Source organism: Amphiprion ocellaris, chromosome 4 (genome assembly GCF_022539595.1).
Source record: "Amphiprion ocellaris isolate individual 3 ecotype Okinawa chromosome 4, ASM2253959v1, whole genome shotgun sequence".
NCBI lineage: Eukaryota > Metazoa > Chordata > Actinopteri > Pomacentridae > Amphiprion > Amphiprion ocellaris.
The window spans coordinates 32,961,269-32,983,409 of NC_072769.1; the positions used below are offsets into that span (position 1 = coordinate 32,961,269).

General features: G+C 44.5%; 1 protein-coding gene across 4 annotated transcripts in view; it reads right to left on the bottom strand.

Annotated features, from left to right (window-relative positions):
* Positions 1-2,573: 2,573 nt before the first annotated feature.
* LOC111577326 (axin-2-like) overlaps positions 2,574-22,141 on the bottom strand; it is a 95,911-nt gene continuing 76,343 nt past the window's right edge. The window contains exons 1-11 of one of the 4 annotated variants that reach the window (XM_023283552.3): positions 19,233-19,451; positions 16,945-17,891; positions 14,513-14,653; positions 11,653-11,755; positions 9,576-9,716; positions 8,586-9,007; positions 8,341-8,490; positions 8,015-8,242; positions 7,788-7,892; positions 7,071-7,196; positions 2,574-4,481 (exon numbers count right to left, since the gene is read on the bottom strand). In XM_023283552.3, coding sequence (XP_023139320.1) covers positions 4,355-4,481; positions 7,071-7,196; positions 7,788-7,892; positions 8,015-8,242; positions 8,341-8,490; positions 8,586-9,007; positions 9,576-9,716; positions 11,653-11,755; positions 14,513-14,653; positions 16,945-17,780 — 2,379 coding nt within the window. In that variant the 5' untranslated portion in view covers positions 17,781-17,891; positions 19,233-19,451 and the 3' untranslated portion in view covers positions 2,574-4,354. Of the gene's footprint in view, positions 4,482-7,070; positions 7,197-7,787; positions 7,893-8,014; positions 8,243-8,340; positions 8,491-8,585; positions 9,008-9,575; positions 9,717-11,652; positions 11,756-14,512; positions 14,654-16,944; positions 17,892-18,182; positions 18,595-18,672; positions 18,900-19,232; positions 19,452-22,141 lie in introns of those variants that run through there. The other 3 variants (XM_023283551.3, XM_023283553.3, XM_035954331.2) reach the window with 3 other exon arrangements.

Consider the following 22,141-nt stretch of genomic DNA (forward strand, 5'->3'; position numbering starts at 1 on the left):
AAGCATTGGCGGCTTGTCTGTTTTTCTTCCTCTCTTTTCTTTTGCCATATTGCCAGAAACAGCTACCAGGGGAGACAGAAATGAGAAAATCATTTTGTGGGAAGTGAAAGCTTGTCAGTAATGACTGTTGTTATCTTTGTTACGTGGCTACCTCTGCTTTTTGCCAATTGCAAGTCTCTTTTTATGTCAACAATTTGAATTGAATTGTACAAGTGAGTGAGACAGCATCGCACTCTCCACTGCTGAATTCTTTCCTTCTATTAAATTTTTTTCCCCCCGTTGCTGAAATAAAGCCAGATAATTGGGGGAAAACATGGCTCGGCCCTCTGATAGGGGATGCAGGGTGCTTCATTAATGTTTGTGTTGACTGTCAGAGAGTAAGCGCTGGTCCTCATTGCTCTTTAATAGGACCAATTAGCCCGTGCCCTCATTTCCATGCTTAATGTCTCCCATTTAAGCGTTGAATACAGAACCAGCACATTTAACCACTGAGGGGCTGCAGCGCATCAAAAGGTTACAGGCTTTTAGTGATTTCTGTTTACGCTGTGAATTAACAGCTTGCATTCATGAATTTAAACTTCAATTACTCTCCTCGCACACGGTCGAGCTTTTGCAGGTTTTCGGTCCAGCTGGTTTTGAAACTCCTGGTGATAATGAAGCGACTGCAAGAGCAACTTTTATTAATTTTTTTTACTGATTTGGTTCAGTTCCCATCACCTCTCCACCTTCAGTCTGCTGTTTTGTGATCGCTGCGCTGCAGTACTGTACCTCTTTGATGGGGATGACTGTAACAGCATTTTATGTTCTTCATTACGAAGACATGCGGGTTATAGAGAAGGCTGGTAGCTGTCAAGACTAATTCTTGCATGTGTTTAACAACAGGTTCCACACTCTTGGCCTACTTTGTGAATTCTGCTGTTTTCGTTATGTATCATATTGCAGCGTGATGTGGAGTCCATTCTGCACTGTCCAGTGTTTCTTATCATTTATAGAGCTGGAAATGGAGTTAATATCACCAAGCGCTGACCTGACAAGAAGGTCTCTGGCCAGAATTGTACTGGACATGCTCTGATTATGTGGTAAGTTTCTAAAACCACAAGGTGACTCAGACACCCTGAGGGTTTATGTTAAAGCCTGAAGCTCTAGGATCAGCTGGAAATTTTTGCATTATGTCGAGATCTACTTATAGGCGTAGGTTTCTGAGGCAACAGGACAAGACAAGCCTTTATTGATCCTACAGAAGGGAAAGTTGCAAGGACACACGTCCCTTTCAGTGTCTGCAATGTGTGCTATTGTCCCCCTAATAAATAAATGCATGTTGACAAACAGCTAAATAGAAGCAGACCCATTCAGACAAAGTACAGACTGGTGCCGTATTCACACAAAACCTACACCTGTGAGTCTAATTGTATTATTGTCATTATTTTCAGACAGCATTATTTTATGACTGCTGTTTGTTACAGGTTGCTGAATGTCCATTTTTTGCTGCACCTTCTAATTGGCTAAATGCCCAAAGAACTGATGACCTGACAGCTTCTAGTCCCTGATGGGCCTCAGATGAGGAAGTATTGGCTCCATCTGTCTGGCATGTTCTTTGTCTCTCAATTTGACCAGATGAAAGTCTAAAAAAACTAATCTAATTTCCAAAAAGGTTTATTCCAAGTAAACGGTGCAGTTCTCTTTTATTACCTAAAAATGTCTTAAAAAAAAATTCAGGTAGCTGTACAACTGTGAAGCCAAAATGAACAATGCATCAAGGAAATATGAGAAAGTTTTGAAATACAGTAAGTATAATTAAGCCAGAATGAGATTCGAAAAATTCCAGCAAACATTTTAAACTCAAGTTTATCAAAACTGTAAATTATAGAGTAAATACCAGCCACTAAGTTAACAGTCAGCAACACTGATGTTATTGGACTTGTTCTGTGAATTCTCAACTGCAGCTTCACCAAAATTTGATGCAACATACATGAAGTGCAACAATCCTGCATATATTTTAAACATATAAATAGTAGAAGTGCATTTTTCTGGGACATGCCACGCCCTGCAACCTTCAAAAAATGTGTTGCATTTTAAAGGCAGATGCAATCTGGTAGCGGTCCACAGACCTGCAGGGTGGAAATGCTTAAATGTTGGATTTCTTGATTTGTGCTTTCTTTAATTTGCATGCATTAACAGATGTACTCAGTGGCCAGTTTATTAGGTACATCTGTGACATCTAATGTAATCCATTGCAACAGATTTGCCATAAATTCTGCTTTTACGAAGCTTTTGCATTTCCAGTTGTTGTCAAATAAGTAAGAATTCTGCTTCTGTGTACATGTACTTCACTGCCTTACATGTGTATTTTAAGATACATGAGAGGGAAAATATTATATCTGTATCTAATAAGGCGGCGTTTGTTTCTGCTTTACCGGGTGTCCCAGACCGATTTTAGCATTGCAAGCATCTTAAGCGGACAAAATATGCGAACCAACCCTAAATCAGAAACATATGAAAAACGTGGTGGTGATGAGAATCCAAGGAAAGTCATTCTAAAGAATCGTGAAAGAAGCAATTCGAGTCACATCAACTTTCATTTGAAAAATATAAAACTTTAATAAAGGCTACATCTCTCAATAATTACAATAATTATAGGTCCATGTAAATCTTTAAATGAAACTCTTTATATAATGTATAATTTACAGTTTAGATAGAATGAACCAAAAACAAAAAAAAAGGCTGTGGTGTAAAAACAAATCAAAACAAAAAACATGATTACAGGATATTATTAAAAGCATAAAAATATCTTTTCAACATAAAACCCTTCTGAAAACTAAGGGATATATATTAAAACCCTGAAACAGGGTAGCACATGGTATGGCATCCATGTAGGCACAGGTGCTGTACTCATTAAACACCAGCGATTTTGTATGTGTTGTGTTGTTTGTGTGTGTATGTGTAGTCTATGTGTGCATCACATGTGTCACTATCCATACTTCAGAATGCATAATTACAATGTATACAGGAGCTCTGCTATATACGGTGTTATTGTAACAACATTCATAAGATACTGGAGCCATTATTCTTCAATTTTTGTCTTTTTTGTGTGTGTGTTTTCTGACACGCTAGCTGACTTCCTCAAGAAGTCGTTTCTCAGCGACCCAAACTGATTCTTGTTAGCACAAGTTATTTTGGTGTTGGGGCTGTAAACACTGCCATTATTAGATGGTACAACTTGTGCTCTCGGTCTCCTCTGTGTGTGTGGATCTGCGACTGCCACCCCCCCACCCCTGTGCAATGCCTGGTTTTTACCAACAAAGGCACAACAAAAAAAGATTGAGCTCTGTCCGGACTGAGACAAAGAGGAAAAAAAGAAATGGGGAGAAGGAGGGGAGGAGAGGAAATGCTAGTGTGGCAAACTCAACATTAGAAACTATCAGCAGCATATAAGACTGGGACTGACCATTAGAATAGTGGAGGGAGCGAGCCTCGGACAAGACCACCGATAAGGTTGTTAGTTTGGGTCGGATGTGGCTACAAGGCTATGGGAGGTGCTAGGCTTAGTGTCACGTCCTTTTGTGTAACATTAAAAACTAAACAAAAACAAACAGTATCACCACAGTATTCTCCCAACATTCAAAGCAGCTTGCCCATTGGCTGGAAATAAGGGAAATGGGGGAGGGACACAGGTTTAAGAAGAATTGGGAACGGGGTAAAAGGTTGTCTTTTTTTTCAATAAATACTTAATAAAAATTTTCAACTCATGACAAAAAGCATCTATATATATAATACATGTATATATACATATATGCATGTATGTATATGCACACGTATGGACGTTTTTGTTGGAGTGTAATGTTAAGAGCAGGTTGGTGGCGTCTTCAGCGCCTGTCAGTCTGTCGTCACATCACAACACAACAGTCATCTACATCTTCAGTGGTTATATTCAAGAAGAGGCAGGGTCTCCCCCCCCACTGGCCTCCGATCATCATCATCATCATCATCATCATCATCATCATCACCCTCGTATTGGTCTTTTTTTAAAGTCTCTCGTGTCATTCCCTTGTGTTTCTAAGGCTGATTGGTTGAGAAAGTCAGGGAGGGGCGGCGCCTCCTCTGGGTTTCGGCATACTTCATTGGCTCGTCTTCCTTCAATCACTCCTCTTGTGCTGGATATATTAACTCTGTTTAGCTTAACATTAAGAAATAGAAAATAAAAAATAAAAAAAAGGAGTCCAGAGTGGTTTTTTTTTTCTTTTTCGTGTAAATTACAGAGTCTCTTGCTCAGGTTTCTTAGCTTTTGGTTGGGCAGGGAAGGGCATCACTTGGTTGGTTGGTTGGCAGCAATGTGGACTTTTTTTTTTTTTTCTTTTTAGTCCATCCTCTCCACTTTGCCCAGGACTTTGCCCTCGTACATGGGCAACACAGTGGCATCCTCCCACACCTCCTCAAACACCGCACCACACTCAAACTCATCGCTCGCCTTCTTGAAGTAGTACCTAAGGAGGAAAAAACAAAAGAGAGAAGGTTGTGATTAGAAAACGTTTAGCGTAGGTGAGGGGAGAAAAAAAAACCTCAAACCCAACAAGAGTGGCAGCAGGAGTGCATCTGATACATTTCATCGTGTTTTTAAAACCGCTTTGAGGCACCTACACGACTACTTACATATACACGCTCGCGCACAACTCCCTTTAGTCCAAATCAAACACAGACACACACTCTCTGAGAGCCAGAAATGGATCCTGCTCAAAACAACTTAGTCATAGCCTTCAATGCCATCCCTGCACACTTCAAAGGTAGAGCCTGACTCCACATCACACCGCTGCGCAAACAGAACTGAACCCTCCGTTTAAACACTCCCTGTGATAATTCAGGCTGCTAGGAACAGCCTGTTTGTGTTGATGTATGAGTGAGTGTGTGTGTGTGTGCACGTCCAAGTGTGCGCCTTTCCTCATCTGATTGTTCAACTTGACTGCAGCCCATTCTACAGATGTCTATCTGTCCTGCAAGGTCTTATTAAAGTTGAAGGGTTAATTAGAGGCTGTCTTAAGGCCCCCCTCTCTCTGTTTTCTGCAGCGTCCCCTCCCTCCTCAGTGTCTCCATGGCTTCTAATTGGGCTGACTGTCAAATGAAGGGCCTTTCTGTCACACAGGTTGACATTTCAGGTGCCTGAGAGTCTGCAAGACCACAACTCTGCAGCCTCCTGCACATAAACACACACACTCGCACACACCAGCTGTCGCAGACGTGCACACACTTCGGGCAGCTTTCCGATCACCAGCAGAGAACAGAGGCGAAAAGAGGGAAGTTAAAGGGAAGAAAGCAGGGGGAAGCAGAGGAGCGGAGGCCTTCCCTGGCTCGGCAGAGTGGGTGTGATGGGTTGGATGTGGGCCGAGTCTGAGGGGCTTTACCCCGGCAGGGTGGAGGAGGAGGAGGGTGGCGACTGCTCAGACAGTCTCCTGGAGGTCACGGGTCACCTAGCTAGCCCACTCTTCTTCTTCTCTCAAGCAGAGATAACTCCCAGGGTTAGCTTGGTCCCAGTGACTGTGAAGTCTCCTGGAGCTCCTAATGATTTCTCCTCTCTACTTTAAACCCAGCAAAAGATCAGCGGGAGGGGATTTAATGATAAGCTTTGTAATGGAAAAATGCCTCATTTTGCCCATGTGTGCCTGCGTTCAGAATATAAAAAAGAAGAAAAAAAGGGTGAAAAAAAGCTTAGTGTTTTATGAGCTCAGCTCAGAGTCATTCAAACACATGTACGGAGAGGCGTACAAGAACGTACACATACAGTCTTATTTTCCAAGTTGATTGTAATTGCACACAAATGAGGGAGGAGGAGGTTCCTTTATCACAGCTGCTAAACTTTCTACTCCACTGTGAGGTAACGTGACAGACGAGTGACGGTTTTCTTTGACGATATGGCATTTCAGGACACTTTTCCTCTGTTGTCTAGCTACGATGGGCCTGATTTAGCCTTTCATTTTTCACTTGTTTCATTTCTTGCCTAACCCAAACTAAATAAACACATTATCCTTCTCAGTTTAATTGGCTGGATTTTTTTCAGAAGGAAAACGCGTCATTTTCAACTTGCAAATAGTTCAAAGTCATCACTTTGTTGCAGCGAGTGAAACAGAGAGACAGAAGGAGGCTTTCCATTGGAACATGTTTTATGTGGCAGGATTTTTCTCTCTTCACAACATCTGGCACCAATATCGTCTGGCAGAGCCGCAGCGTACTGTTCTCCGCTGTACCGCTGCCATGTCCAAATTAACCAACTCCACACATTCTGCTGCCATTGAAGCCAGACGCCTCATCCCCACCTCCCCCTTCTCGTTCGCTCGCTGAAGAGTTATGGGATAGCAGGGGTGCAATGACTTGTTTGCAGGCCTTCTTCTCTCTTGCCTAACAAGCAGATGTGGCTGAAACCTGATGTTGATGTCATGGGCAAGCAGGCTTTATGTGTTTTCAGTGGTATACAACCTACGCAGCACTGGAAGATTTATTTGATAAAGTGAGGCTGGACTTCCCGGACTGTAGGCTTCCTGATTTAAACATTTCTTTGAACTGACTGGCTATTATATTTGAAATTACCCAACAAGTTCTTACTTTGTTAGGAATTTCCCTTCATCATTTGGCACAGACGGGAGGCATATTTTCGCTGTGCCATTAACAGAAGAAGGTGCTTGCAGGATTTGATTTTAATGCCTGATGCAATAGTGTGGAGGAGGAATTTGAAGGCCTTGCAATGGTCTTTGTGCACAAAATATAATGGCCCAGGCTTCAAAGCCATATTTATTAAGGCTGCCTTAGCATGGAAATCAGTACCAGATGTGAGAAAAAATTCGCTCCAGAACCCCCCCTTCCTCTCCCTTCTCTCTGTAAGCTCTGAATACAGTGGATCAGCCCACTTTCTTTTCAACTATCAGGCTCCAGTATTTCACATTCTCACTTAGCAGACAAGCATATACAAGTACCAGAAAACAAAATGCACATTCATACATCAATAACTAACCCCGCTACAGCACCATTCAAACAGCTGTGACCCAAGTATTTGCTACTGTGATCTGTTAGCAGTCGCACATATTTACCGGTAGTTGCCTTTCTTGCTGAGCTGTTCCTTGAAGTGACCCAAGGTGAGGCAGTGGGTCTTCATCATGCTGCGATAAGGAATTTCCTCGCCACAGAAAAAGTAGGTGACCACCAGCTCCTTGGACCTGAAAACGCAAAATAAAACTGCTTTTAAATGGCTGCACTTGTAAGAGAAGACATCTTTGAAGTATTGTTAATTAAGGATGCCAAACAGACAGCTGGCTCGCTGACTGTTAACCATGTAAAAACTTAAAGAGGCCTCACAGCCGAGCGGCTGCAGCACCACATTAAATATCCACCTCATTCAACAACAACTGCATGAAGGAGGCTGATAACTCTAAATAACCAGAAGCTACTTAGCACATCTTTGTTTGGTTCCAGTGGATAGAGAGTGGATATGTGTGTGTTGGTAGATGGGTGGGAAGTTAGGATTCCATATTAAAGCATGTTTAATCTTAAATGATTAGAAAGTGAGAGAAGAGGAGTTCAAAGACATAGCTATGCTGACTCACAACATCTCTCTTTGAAGAGAAGAGCAAGTAAATCTGGGAGGAAGAGGGCGAAATCGCAAGCTTGTAGAGCGAGGTAATGCGCCAAAAAACATCTAAGTGGGGAATGAAATTTGGAGAACTAGAAAGTAAATGAAGGATGGAAGGACAACTGAGCTACGGACACAAACACAGGACTGTCTTGCAGTAAAAGAAGGGAAACCGTACTCGTCTGTTTGGAGTCCAGGGCTGGATAAAGAGCTGCCTCCAGTGGGGAAGGCAGCTGCTGGATGGCTCCTGTCTCTCTGAAGGCAGCTGCCTGCTGTTGAGTGCCTGTAAAAATCAGAGATCGATGACTAATCAGTACTGACATCGATACTGGACATCCTTTATGTGCATTCCGTTGTGACCAATCAAAATGAGCAACATGTATGAGCAGTTATAAAGCTTCTTACCTTTGTTTTGGCGGCTTGGAAACCTCTTCTAGTCTGCGGCAGGCCTCCTCTAGCTGTGCCAAGGTGTTGGGTGGGGGAAGGGGTGGCATGGCTGGGTCCTGGATGAAAGGGTGGCCTGGATGGTGGCCACGGAGGTGAGCCCCGTTGCCAATGCCCCCTCCACCCCAAGAGGTTCGACCGGGCAGCGTCTTGGAGTCGAGCGGGTTGGACTTCTTTAGGCCTAGAGTGCTGTTAAGACCAAAAAAGGGTTAATATAAAACAAGAGCTGGGAATTTATAAGCCTTGTGGTACAGATGATGTTGTCGCAGCTCCTGACTGAGTCTTACCTGTGTGGCTTGTGCTTGCCCTGCCTCTCACTTTCCAGGATCCACTGCCAAACATTCTGAGAACGGTCGGTGGCAACTAGGGGAAGGCGTGGCGAAGACACGCCCTCATCGGAGGCCTTGACGGGCCGTCTGGACAAAGTGCTGCAGCGACTGGAGGTAAAAATAGATGCAAGTTAGCACCAGAGACAGAGCAGCTTTATCGGTGAGAAAGCTGACCATGTGAGGTATTTAGAAGTTATACTCACGCAGGTGTGAAGTCGGAGTAATTGGCGCCCCCTTGAGGGCAGAGGCACTGCACTCGCTGAGCCGCCTCGGCCTCAATCTGCTCCTTGGTCTTTGGCCCAGCGTGGTGATGGTGGATGTAGTGGTGGTGGATGTGCTTTGTGGACTGCCTGCCTGTCATCAGAACCTTGGCGGCCCCAGGGTAAGCACCGAAGAAGGGCCCATGACCGGCGGACACTACTGTGCCCGTCCGATCTGGGGAACGTGAGCGAGGTGAGTGCCGAACCACACCTGGCGACTGGCAGCCGGGCGTCTTCAGGACACGTGATAGGTGCTCGTCTAGGATGGCCTGGGGGTCTTCCTCACACTGGATACCAGACGGGAGCAGAGGATGATGGAGGGAGCTGCTGCCAGTGAGGTCGCTGCTCTCCTCTCTTTCCTCCTCCTGGACAAATAAAGGAAAAAAAAAAGTTATTGGCGAAACCTTCACATGTGGAAAAAACATCCAGCAGTGGAATTTATGTCTCAGCTTACACTAACTTATATCTATCATCCACTGAAGTCAGCGAGAGCAAACGCCTGGATAACTTGATTTGAGTTTCCTTTTTGCTGCACTGTTATCTTCACTAACAGGCTTTGGGTGCGCTTCATCTATAATGCAGAGTGTGCCTGCTCTTCACAAAGAGACTGGCACTACACATATTCAGCAAACGTGCCACTGGAGAGTAACTAAGCGCTAACTATTTGAAGGAACTTCAAGTGTGTCTAGAAACATAAGTATGAAAATTCCTCCAGATGAAATAAGGGAGGACATAGAGGAAAAGGGAAGAAGCAGCTAAACCAAGACACACTTTAAAATCCCTCGGTCTGTACCCAGTTCTTCGAATGCTGAAGCTGCCAGAAACGCTTTTGTAGTGCAGCACAGAACCATCGTCCTGAGCTAAGTTGCGATATAATTTCCACGTGGCAGCCATGCTTGAAATAAGTGGAGGTGTCAGCCTGTGCATTCGTACCTCCTGGATCTGCTGCAGTCTCTCCTCCAACGAGCTCATCGTGTCCTGCTCTCGCTTCAGCTTCTCCAGCCGGGCAATGAGCTGGGCGGCGAAAGCTGAGGGCTCGACAGGGGTCATCTCCTTAGGCAGCCGGTGTGTCCTCTGCAGGGTAGAAGGGCACTTTAATGTGAGTGTAACTGCTTAGTGTTTCTGACAGATGCAATATGGTGCATTAATCCACTGCCCTTGCCCCTAATCCTGTCTTGTTCCAAAAAGCCCGCTACCATTCCAAAAAGGCCTAATCCACATGCCCTTGCCCTCGAGCTAACCTGAACCTTTTCTATGCCGCCCATCCCTCCCCAGATCTTCTCATGCACAGTGCCCTTGGCAGTGCCAGGCTGCTGGGCGAGGGGGAAGAGAAGGGGGTAGCAATGGCGGGGTAGCAGTTGGTCTCGCTCGGAGGGGAGGCCCCCTGCCTGCACCCTCTGTAGCCCGACCAAGCCATCAGCTAGGCAGCCTCTGAAGTCAGCACACTTCAAAGGGCCCTTGTCAAACATCAAACGCACACTAGGGGTGGGAGGGACACGCAGCTTTAAATCTCCGAATAAAAGCCAGATATCGACAGAGAAGAGAGAGCGAGGAGAGGAGGAAGGAGAGGGGAAGAAAAAAAAAGGGAGAGGGGGACAAAATTAACAGCATGAAAAAAGAGGGAAGAGGATTGAGATGTGCGTTCATGAAGTGGCAATGGTGGCGGAGAGAGAGCAAGATGGAGAAGGAGGGGAAAAAGGGAGGGAGAGGATAGAGAGTCAAATACTGGGAAGATCTGAGGGGAAGTAGTAATTTATTTCCTGGCTGCATGCAGGGCAGCTCAGAGGTACTCTAGTCACATTATCATCCTTTTTCTTTAACTATATGCGCCGGCTCCTCTCTCTCCCTTTCTTACTTTTTTGTTATTTGGCACACTGGCTTTCTTGATTTTGACTCTTTTTTTGTTGTTCCTCTCATCTCTTTGTAGACACGATGAAGGGAAGAAGAAGAAAGGCAAGCGGAGCTGCTGGCAAAGGAGCGCCAGCCCTGCACGGGGCCCCCGCTGCCTGGGGCTGGTGCATCATGGGAGACAGAGCCATCTCCAAATCAGGAGGGAGACATTAAAGGAGTGCAAGTGGGAAAGGAAAAGAGAGAGATTGAGAGAGAGAGAGAAAAGACAGAGAGGAAGAGAGGAAACTGAGGGAACAAATAACACTGTGAAAAGCATGCACAAACACACACACACACACACACACACACACACACACATACAAGCTCTTCCACATGCACATACCTGGTGTTTGGATATGAAGACAAAAGAATGTCATATTTATTTTCTTGCCTCTTTACCTCCTAACCTGTGTCAATCTATCCTGACCCAGTTCCTCAAACCTCCTCACAACAACTCTAGCCGGTCCAAAAAATAAATAAATAAATAAATAAAATTCTTGAATTCAAAGAACATACACTGTCTGACCAAAATACTAATGGGACCAGATACTGGTGTAGAGGAAAGTGGAACTGAATAGTGATTTGTCTCCTATTCAACTGCTGGCATATAAGCATTAGTTTCACTAATTATTCAGCCAGTTCAAAGAGGAATCTTAAGGCAGAATCCATCATTACTATTAGCATTGTTGTGATGCTTAATACGAGCACAACAGATGATGCTTTGTGACATGCAGATGGAAAACAAAGATGACAGCACGAGTTTATATTACCAGCCCTACAGAAGTGACTGAGATGGGGAGAAGAAGAAGAAGAGAGTGGTGGTGGTGGGGAGGGAGGGGGGCAGGGGGGAATGAAACAGCAGAAGAAGAAGTGAAGTGGTATGCAAATCCTGCCTTTCATTTACCCCGACTTTCATATGAAACGAGCGGAAGAATGAAATACAGTATTCTGTCACAACATGAGCTCTGAAAATAAATAAAATAAAGCATAAGCTCCTTGAGGGAATCAGGACCCAGTTGTGTGTCGGTGCGTAAAAGTTTGAGTTTATCAGATTACAAAAAAAAAAGAAGAAGAAAAAAGCACTGAGGCAGGGAGTAGTAGAACTTGAAGTAGGACTCACAGGAAAGTGGGGTAGCGTAACCTGGCCATTGATCTTGACACTGCGATGCATCTCTCGCTGGAGCTGCTTCTTAGTGCCCAGTTTGTATGGAGGGATTCCATCTCTGCAGAAGAAGAATAAACATTCAGTCAAAAGATCACTCAAAATGACGCTTTATTTAGAACAAACTGCCTGGTAGGTGTTGTTTTTGGTGCAGCTCATCCATGCAGGTCACACTACCTCCACACCAACTGTTAGTGCATTAGTACCATTAGCCAATCTCTGCACAGAAAGAACCCTTAGGAGGCAGTTCATCATTGAAGTGACCGACACAACACCGCCCCGTCATCACCCACCAAGCACATTACTGCTAAATCAAAAGGACCAGGGAGCCCTTGAAGCCAGGGCAACAAAAAGACACATAACAAAACATGGCAGGACAATGGCAGAGATATGCTAAACATCCCACTGTGGGCTTCAAAAGAAGAGCCCCGCTGATAAGATTACATCAGTCCGCGTCAACTTTGACAGCGCTTATTTAAAAAGCAGAAGAATTAGCGCTAACCTTGGTGGCTGGTTGGAGTCGGAAACTACAGCAGACTGAAGCAAGCTAGCAAATGCTGCTCAAGTGTAGTAGTTCTTATATTAATACGAAAATGGAGATACAGACAGGAATACTAGCAGTCTCAGGACAATTAGGCATTTATTCTGGGAATCTCATTCTCCATTTTTCATTCTGTCTGTTAGCTTTTTCCAGTCAGTTGTCACTTAAGCTGGGCCAATTATCTTGGCCGTTTTGGCTGCTCAGAAGTGTCTGACCTAGCCCAAACGCTACTTTTTCTGCTGCCTCTTTGAAATCTCACACTCATGCACATATGCACCCACTGCCATCTTCGTTTGGCAAGCGCTCTGCTGTGAGCCTCTGATCTCAGCAACATCAAAAGGCTGGTTTGTAAGATAAGGTAATGTTTGAAGTTGGTGCAGCAGCATTCCCCAGCGTCCAAGTAAATCCATAAATAAGATATAAGCAAAAGAGAAAAAAATCCCCCCCCCCACCCCTTTTTCCACTCCCCCCTCCAACCCACCCCTCTTCCCAAATCCTTCTTTTCTTGTTCTTTATCTGGGAAATGAGATTCAAATTTGCAGTGTGTCTTTTAAACACTATGAAAAGGACACACTAATCAAATTGTTCCCTCGAATGAAGAGAAGCTGCAGAGTTTAGGACAAGGACGGGAGAAGATCTGTGTCAAAGACCTCAGAGTGGGCGCTATCAAAAGAATATGACTTTGACACATGATCAACAATTAGCCTGCTTTTTTGCCTTCTGCGAGTCCCATTTTTAGTGTGCCATTGCCAAGAAGACAGTGTAGGGAGTCAGGCTGCTGATTTCACCTGTGCTACAGCGAGCTTCTTCTTGTAAGAGCGGCCAACTACCAAAAATCAATGCTTCACAAACTGTACCCCTGAGACTACAAGCCATCATCCCTGAAGGCGCAGGAAGAAAGACAGGAAACTCTTCAAAAGTAAAAACTCAACAGCCCAGAGGAATTTGGTGCGCTAACAAGAACTCCAAACTTAGCTGCAAAAAAGCATCACTCCCAAACAAAAAACTTGCCGACTTCCTTCTCACTAACTATGTTTTTTTTTTTTTTTTTTTAATCAATCCCAACTGTCCCCACCCCCGGTTAAAAACCATGTGACGGCTCGGCGCTTTGTCCAGGTCCGGGAAGAGAAAACAGCCGTGGACCCTTTCATGGTTTCATGGGCCCTTACTTTATGGGGATCTCCTATTCAGTTGTGCAAGTCATTTTCAAAGCAGCCAGCCACCCTCTTATCCCGCTAAGCTCCCCTCACCTAACAATAGGCTGAAAGCGATTCAGTTAAGCCCTTTATACTCCATGCACTTTATTTTCTCACTCCCTTGCACTTCGAGCCTCACCACTCCTGCTATTGGCTCTGGAGGGTGGAGGAGAGAGGTTGAGGAGGGGTGTTTGGAGGTGATTTTATTTTTTTTGGTCTGGGGAGGGGGGTGTCCTAGTCTGGCCAGGGGGAGTTCCTTGTGTCTTGTCCCAAGGTCTAGAAATGAGTAACCCCTGTGAAAGCCTCGCAGACACATGATCTCAGCACGCCGCTGAGGCCAGTGGCAGGAAACCGACCCACCATGTGAGTAAGCCTTCTTTCATTTAGTGCCAACATTTTTCAATGAGTTTGTCTTGAGGCCCGAATGGCCATTTCCCTCCACCCCCCCTCTCTCAGCTCTTCAAAGGGAAAAAGCGATTAGATAATATGAAAAAAACAAGTCTGTTGTGGCAGTAGGGTGGGTGGGATGGATACATATCAACTTTGAGGAAAATGAGGCAACGCCCCCACCCACATCAAGACGTTCTCATTTTTTCTGCCTTCTCTCCAGCCTGTAACACATCAGAATAAACTTCAAAAGGTCCTCAGACATAATGACTTTCCCAGAGTTATCTCCCTGGAGGCCACAGCAACAACTGCACATTAATAGAATTACCTGGAGTCAATCATAGAGGATAATTAAAATACATTACAGGCCATTATTTCGCAACCATGCAGTCCCCTGGCCCAGAGAAAAAGCTGAGTTTGTTGAACTACAAGGCCAAATATTTTTCTTCACACCCTGAGACTTTTTTTTTTCCTGGAAAGGTGAAATCTCAAATCTGGTCCAGGTGCGTTTAGATACTGTGAAAATAATAAAATTCACCCGAGCTTTGGCCACGGTCAGCTGAATGGAAATGAGCCTTTTGAAGTTGCTACATTATCTGTGGGAGCCAGCTGGGTTGTAATGAAACTGATCTACCGGCTTCTTTTTGTTTTAGGTTTCCATTGAAACAACAACAATAAAAACAGAAAAACTTACACGCTACTGTCCGTCATCGACATGGAATCATCTGTCGTGGCGTCGCTGGAGATCTCGCTGTCATTGGCACTGGTGGCGGGGGCAAAAATGTAGCCAGAGTTGACAAAGTATGGGCTGGCGGGGTCTCCTCGACGGTGGGACCTGTGGAAGACGTTTGCCAAAGTTTTAATGTGATGTGGAGAGAGGTGTGTTGAGTTTGTTTTGTTGTCATTTTCTGCAGATTCATGTGATTTAGAGCCACTTCCATGAGACTTTGGGGTCAGGGAAGTGTTACAAATGGAGCTATGGGTTCACTATTGTCCCTAAAATACAAGATTTGTGTTGGTGGACAAAGTGAGCAGCCTTGCAGAGTTTGTGTGAATGAACAACAGAATTTCCCTTCCTTCTCTCTCCTCCCTTTTGTTTGGGCCCATACTCTAAAAACTCCACTCTTTCCTTGAGTGTTTTCCCCTCCACACTCTCCCACTTTTTCTACTACACCCCCCCTCCTCCCCTGTTGCTATCATCCAGTCTGGGGGCCCTCCCCTCCTTCCCCGACTCTCCTTTCTAAAAAGTCTTTTACTCTCTCCTGCTGTGTTGCATTCCTGCTCCAGTAGTGAAGGGGGTGGACAAGGAAGAGGGAGGGAAGAAGAAGAAGGAGGAAGGGGGAACTTGAGCTTTAGAGAGAGGGAGAGAGAAAAGGGGGAAGGAGGGCCCCTTTCTTTATGAGAATGCCTTCTGCCGGGAGTGCTGAGGAGAACCCCAGCATGACTAAAGCCGTAGGCCCCAAGCACAAACCTGACCTTTGGAAGGTCCACGCAAAGAGTCAGGTATTTAGCACAGCTGGGCTCTCTGCACCCCCCGCTCGCTTTCTCCATCCCTTTTCTTTCTTTCATGATCTCCCCCCTCTCTTTCCTGTCTTTCCCCCCTTCTTCCCCTCCTCTTGTCTCTCCCTGTCTCCCTCCAAAGCATGCTTAGTCTCTGTCAGACAGATTTTTCTTTCAAAAAAAAAAAAAGAGATAAAAGTGCTGGGCAGAAAAGAAAAGAGGAAGGAAAACACTGACACACAATCTATAGGAAAGTGGGGTCGGTGGTTGAAGCTGCGGAACTGAGCTGAGGATGTTTTATTGTTGTGTTTTTCAATCACTTTGGAGTTGGAGGTTTCTCAAAAAAAGAGGGGAAAAAAGAATCTGCGCAGTGGCAAAATTAGTTCCACATGTTTGAGATGGAAATTGGTTGACCTAAAGAGATGGTGAGGGGCAAAGGGGGAAACAGAGGGGGGAGAAAGAAGGGGGCTTGCTTTTCTTTTAGTTGAAAAACGAGAACGCAGGGGGGAAACTCACACACACACACACACACACACACCGGGGAAAGCAGGATATGCCCACATGTCAACAAACCCTGTGCTTATTGGTTCCTAACTCAACATGGCCACTTCCAAGCAAATGAGCAACTGAGCTGTGATGTTATCTGACATCTGCTCACATGAAGGATAAATAATCCTCAGGGGAGTGCTTAAGTTATTACACTTAATCAATTACTTTTACGCACCGTTATGAATAAAACAAAAAATGCTGGACACTAGTTTAATCTCATTAAATGTTAGACAAGTTGACGGGAAAAGCATGGATCATCTATAAATTGCACTTTTCCTACCAAACCAAACTATTGAGACAGTCAAAGCCGTAATTGCATCCAGATGTGAGGACAAAGTAGTTGAGTGAAAGAAAAAAAACTTTTTAAGCAGCCTTTGATGCAGGCTCATGCATAAAATCCAGTTTTTGAAAATGTTCCTGGCTTGAAAAGATTTCAGCTGTTGGACAATGTGTGGGACGAGCTCTTATGATAAAAGCCCGAACGCTTTCCACAAACAGTTTCTGCTTTCATCTCTGACCAAGAGAACAATATCTCCGCTTGGCATAAGACTGACTGCACAAGTTCTTTTTAACTGTGTATTAGCATTTCTCCGCTTTAAGGAGATTTTGTGACAGCATACAATAACTATATGGCTTAGTGGGTAGAATAAAGCGGAGGGGGGAGAAAAAAATGCAGCACAACTTTACAATAGCATCACACTGTTTCAGTCGTGAGGCTCGGTGTCTGAATTCATTCCTGAACCGGAGGAAGGGTTTCAAAGCACAGGAAACTTGAGCAAGCCAGCAGAGGGCTGCCTGCAAGACACCATTTACTTAAAAGGAAGGCTCAGATGCATTGATGTTTTGTAGCCATCCCGCCCCTCCACCCCTCCAACCCCTCTGACTAACTGCAAGGCAGGAGGGCACAAATATACAGACATGTTCCTCTGAGACCCTTTGATCAAGTGCCTTTTACCTCCCTCTCCCTCTTTAAGGCATTTTGTGAAATCACCACCACATATTCAGTGCAGTTTAACTGATGCAGGATCAAGACTAACACATGAGCATTAAAAAAATCACCACAACACACAGACTCACCTGCAACTGTTCTCCAGCACTTCTGCTGCTGTCCGGATGGTAGCAGTAGCCCTCAGGTTTTTCGCTGACAGTCCAACCACAGAGCCCAAAGTTTTCGCCTTCAGGTCGGTACAACTCCATTCCTCTTCCTCAATGAGAGGAGGAAGGTATCCGCACATCAGCTTGAGGCTGCCCAGCCCGCCGTGGTTCATGTACGCTGCGTTCTCGCAGCCGGTGCGCACGTATTCGAGGTATATGTCAGAGGTCAGAAACATCTGGTATGCGTTCTCTTCCATGTTAGACTGAATTTCCGTCTGTGCCTGGTCAAACATAGCAGAGTCTATTTGTTGCTTCTTAATACTATCCCTTATGAAGGTCTTGGTGGCCGGTTTCAGCTGCTTGGCGACAATGCTGTTGTTCTCGATGTACCGCTTGAAAATAACTTTGGCAACTCGCAGCGTTTTGGTATCCTTTAAGTCCATCTGTCTGAAGCCGTTGCAGGCGAACCAAAAGTCCAAAGTGTCCACGCAGTTCTCCCGCTCCAGGAAGGTCTTGAAGAGGTGAGCGCCGTCTTGGTCGCCCAGCAGAAAATGCAGAGACTTTGTCCACCGGACTAAGGGCGAGTCCGGAGACGCGCTGCCCTCTGGCTCCCCGAGTCCATCCTCGTTCCTCCGCGGTGTGGAGCCGGGAGGCGCGGCGGCGACGGCGGGGGAATCTTTAACCTTGCTCTGGGCTCTCATTTTGGCAGATCTGCTGGGGTTGTAGCATGACGCCTCTCCCTCCTCCCCCGGCACCGGGGGACGAGGAGCATCTTCTCGGAAGCTACTGCTGATGTGCTCCGTAAGCGCCCTGCTCATGGCTCCAGCTCTGGTTGCCGTGTGAGAGTGCCGTCGTGCCTCCACTGAGCTCCAGCCTAATCCTCCTCACTCTCTAAAAGCAGCGGGGGAGCTTCTCAGCTCCTCTTCACTCTGAAACACAAAGTATTGATCTAATCAAAGCCAGATCCTGCTGAACTTCAAAGAAAGACATCAAGTAAACAGTCCCTTTCAAAAAACCCTCGCCGGGTTCACAGAGAAAGGAAATATGAAAGGCTTTCTTTCCGTTTCATTTATCTATTTATAATCTAAATGAGAGATCAACTGCAGCCTACATTCTCTACGTGCATTGATCTGCCACATCAAAACGCATTTTTACAAGAATAATCATCTCGCACAGCCTCACTCTTCACCAAAACCGTATTTCTCACAACTGTGGCTTACACGTGTTTTCCTAACGAGTCCATGTCACAGGCTTCAACTCCAATTAATTCCCAATCTGTTTCGGACGACCGTACCCTTCCCCTCGCCTGCATCACTACTCGTTCCCACTCACACTTGTCCTCACCATCCCAGAAATGCACAAGACGAGTAGCAGCAGCATCTGATCTGCTCCTCAATGACCTTACAGCGCTGTAATGTACGAAAAAGGGGGTAAGAAGCCCCGCGGGAGAAGCCGGTCGCTCATGCGTAAATGCAAAAAAAACATCAATCGCCTGGGAAGAAGGTTTATTACGGCACATTATCCGAGCCACAGCCCCGACAACGTGTCTCCACTACCAACACGAACCGAGACACATTTTGGAGTAAAGACCTGCAACACTGCAACGCACGATAAGCAGCTAAAATGACACAGAAATTAACAATAATCGCGTCTTGGTTTGGGGAAAAATGCAACATTTCTACAATCACAGTGGCAACTCCAGCAACATACCATCGCAGAGCAGATCCAAAACCGGAGGAAAAGCCGTTAAAAAAGTTCCAACTGTTACTCCATTTCAGGTCGAATAGAGTCCAAAACCGACCAGTAATCCAGCACAAACACACAGAGAGAAAACACAACGCCAACGACGCACTATTTAGACCCTGCGCCGTGCCACATGTGGTGTTATCTCGCTGCAAAACAAGGCGCTGTAGTTTAATGTAGCCTGTCCCATTCAACAACTGACCTCAGAGGAGGCAGGCTCAGTCCCTATGTAGATCACTGGGGGTGTCAAAATCTGGAGGAGGAGGTGGAGGAGGAGGTGGGGGCTCTGACATCCCACTTTTTTCCCAGCCAGAAGACGCACCACCCGACAAATATTCCGTTTTATTTCTTCTTCTTTATATATCTGGGCTACACAAGCACACACACATAAGCTTCTTATCTATCTCACCGTATTTCTCGCCCACAAACAAGAAACATAGCCCGCATTTCTCAACTTCAAAGCTCAGCAGCAGCACATCAAAGCGGCCAAGAGAGGGGGCCTGTGGAACAGCTTCCCGACAACTTACCATCCGTGTAGCCGAGCAGCCTGCCTGATTAGAAAAGTAAAGTAAGTCCAACAACACGGCTGTGCGTAAAAGCCGCTGCGCCTCTATCCCGTCCCCGGACAGGTTTAATAAAAATAACAAAAATATTTCAATAAAGAGAAGAGCCCCCTTTTTCCTCCCGACTTCTCTCCGCAGGTAGAGTTTCAAGCGGCAGAAATCCTCCGGGCTGTTTCTGCACCAACTGGGCTAAAGGTTTAACTGTGGACTTCAAAGTGAAGAACCACTGGCCTGGTCCCGGAAGATACATAAAAACGCAGCGTCTCATCTGCGCAAAAAACGCAGAAGAACGACTACATTAATCCACTCCAAATGCATTTAACTGTCTAGAAACATCCGCAGATTACAGCACGCGTTTCATCCTCATCGGCAAACTTTCTGGGGTTATTAATAAACTTTTCCAGACGGGGACAGGGTTTAGTCGTGTGCCAGGACCTTATCAAAGACAGGCAATCTCAAGCCAACTCCCCGAGGCTTTGGAGCGTCACAAGTAATCTACCGCGCCAATAGTGTTATTCTCACAGTCCGTCTGTCACTACACAAAGTTTCAACAGACACACAAAGCAAACAAAGGTTGCCTGTGGCCTCTTGAAGTGACAGGGGTGAGTTTAGCAGCTCAGGAGAAGCCATTATAAAGAGGGTTTGCAATACTGTTTCACTGATATTCATAGATTTCAGGAGGGGAATTCAGGGCAGATGTTCCCCTCAATATTTACATCAGTGCATTAAAACATGAAAGAGCCAAAGGATTTTTGAAAAAAAAGAAGAAAATTGAATATTACCAGAATGCAGGTAATTTAAGTGCTTTACTTTGACATTCATTGAATATTCAGAAAACACCAAACTTCAGGGAACATTTGCTAAACATTCAGCAAACACCAAGCTTAAAGGAACAAAGTAGAGCCTAAAAAAATACTAGAAGGCAGGAAATTCAAGTGTTTTAGTGCACTACTTTGATGTTCATTGAATATTCAGCAAACAGTAAACTTCAGGGAACACTGAGGGAATATTTCCAAAACATCCAGCGAGATTCAGGGAAGAAATTAGTGGTTAAAATCACTAGAAAGCAGGAAATACAAGCATTTTGATGCTCTACCTGGACATTCATTGAATGTTGAGCAAACAGTAAACTTCAGGGAACAACGAGGAAACATTTCCTAAACATTCAACAAGCCTCGGGGAATGAATTAGTGGTTTTAAAAAGATACTAGAATGCAGGAAATTGAAGTGGTTTAGTGCTCTACTTTGACGTTCATTGAATGTTCAGCAAACGGTAACCTTCAGAGAACAATGAGGGAATATTTCCTAAACACTCAGCAAACTTCAGGGAACAAATTAGTGTCTAAAAAAAATGCTAGAATGCAGGGAATTCAAGTTTTATAATGCTCTACTGTGACGTTCATTGAATGTTCAGCAAACGGTCAACTTCAGGGAACAATGAGGGAATATTTCCTAAACACTCAGCAAACTTCAGGGAACAAATTAGTGTCTAAAAAAAATGCTAGAATGCAGGGAATTCAAGTTTTATAATGCTCTACTGTGACGTTCATTGAATGTTCAGCAAACGGTCAACTTCAGGGAACAATGAGGGAATATTTCCTAAACATTCAGCAAGCTTCAAGGAAGAAATCTAGGAAATGTAAGAGTTTAGAAGCTCATTATGAACATTCCCTGAACATTCCTCGAATGTTCCCTGATGGTTCATCAAATAGTAACCTTTAGGGAACAAATCTGTAAATACAAAAATGACTAGAATGCAGGAAATAAAGTGTTTTGTGACTATCTGAACATTTTCTGAACATTTACTATAAACTAAACCTGCACAAAGTGGTGCATAAAAATTGCAAGAATTAAGGAAATTAGATGTTTCAATGCTCAGCTTCAATGTTCCTTGAAGGTTCAGCTTTATACCGTAGGCTTAATGTATTCCCCAATGTATACATTTATACAGTAAAATGTATTCATTTTTTGTATTCATATTTCTACATTTCTTTACCATTTATAGGCAGTTTGGGTCCATTATCCTTCTGTAATTCTTATAATATTCCTCCTAAATTACAGATTTACTGCAGTAAGGGGAGTGACAGGCAAGAATTTGTGGTTAAATTTCATTTTAAACAATGCCCACAATAATGAAAACTTATTCTTTAAGTTATAGCCCTGATTTGACAATCCCACAGAGTGTAACTGTCAAATAATTTACATATTAGTCACAGGATTTTAGCCACAAAGATGTCAACCTAACACATTTGCCAGTTCCACATTCAGGGAAAATGGCACAGCATGACATTTTGATTGAAATTGGACACAGAGCAAAGGCAAGAGCTGTTCTCTAGTCTTTTAATTCACATGACTTGCCTAATGTCATTGTGACAGAATCTTAAAGAGTGGGTTAGACAGTGATCCAATCCCATGGTACTTCAAAGGCTATATTGTCCCTTTGATGTTGAAAATCAACTTTAAAGGAGAATATAATTATATAAGTCAGATGATTCAAATTCACAAAACTCTCATGATGGTGCAGGACAAGAGAACTAATGAAATCCAACTTCTCTGAGGTCCCCAAGTGGTGATTAATTCATGTCGAGTTATACATAGAGAAATAAGCATGCTGTGTAGCTGCTCCCATGTGGGTTTACAGTCGTTTCAGCATCTTGGTCCGTTTAGGGCCAAATCTTGGCCACACATTTCACGGTGACAGTCTCATCCCGCTTGGCATTGACGATCCTAGACCTTTATTATTTTTGATTTAGATCATTGACTGTCCATAACAGATGAACACATCTTATGGGTTTGAAAAGTGAAACCAGCATTGAAGTGAAAAAGCAGCATTCTTTCAAACAGCCAGCAGGGGGCGACTCTTGTGGTTTCAA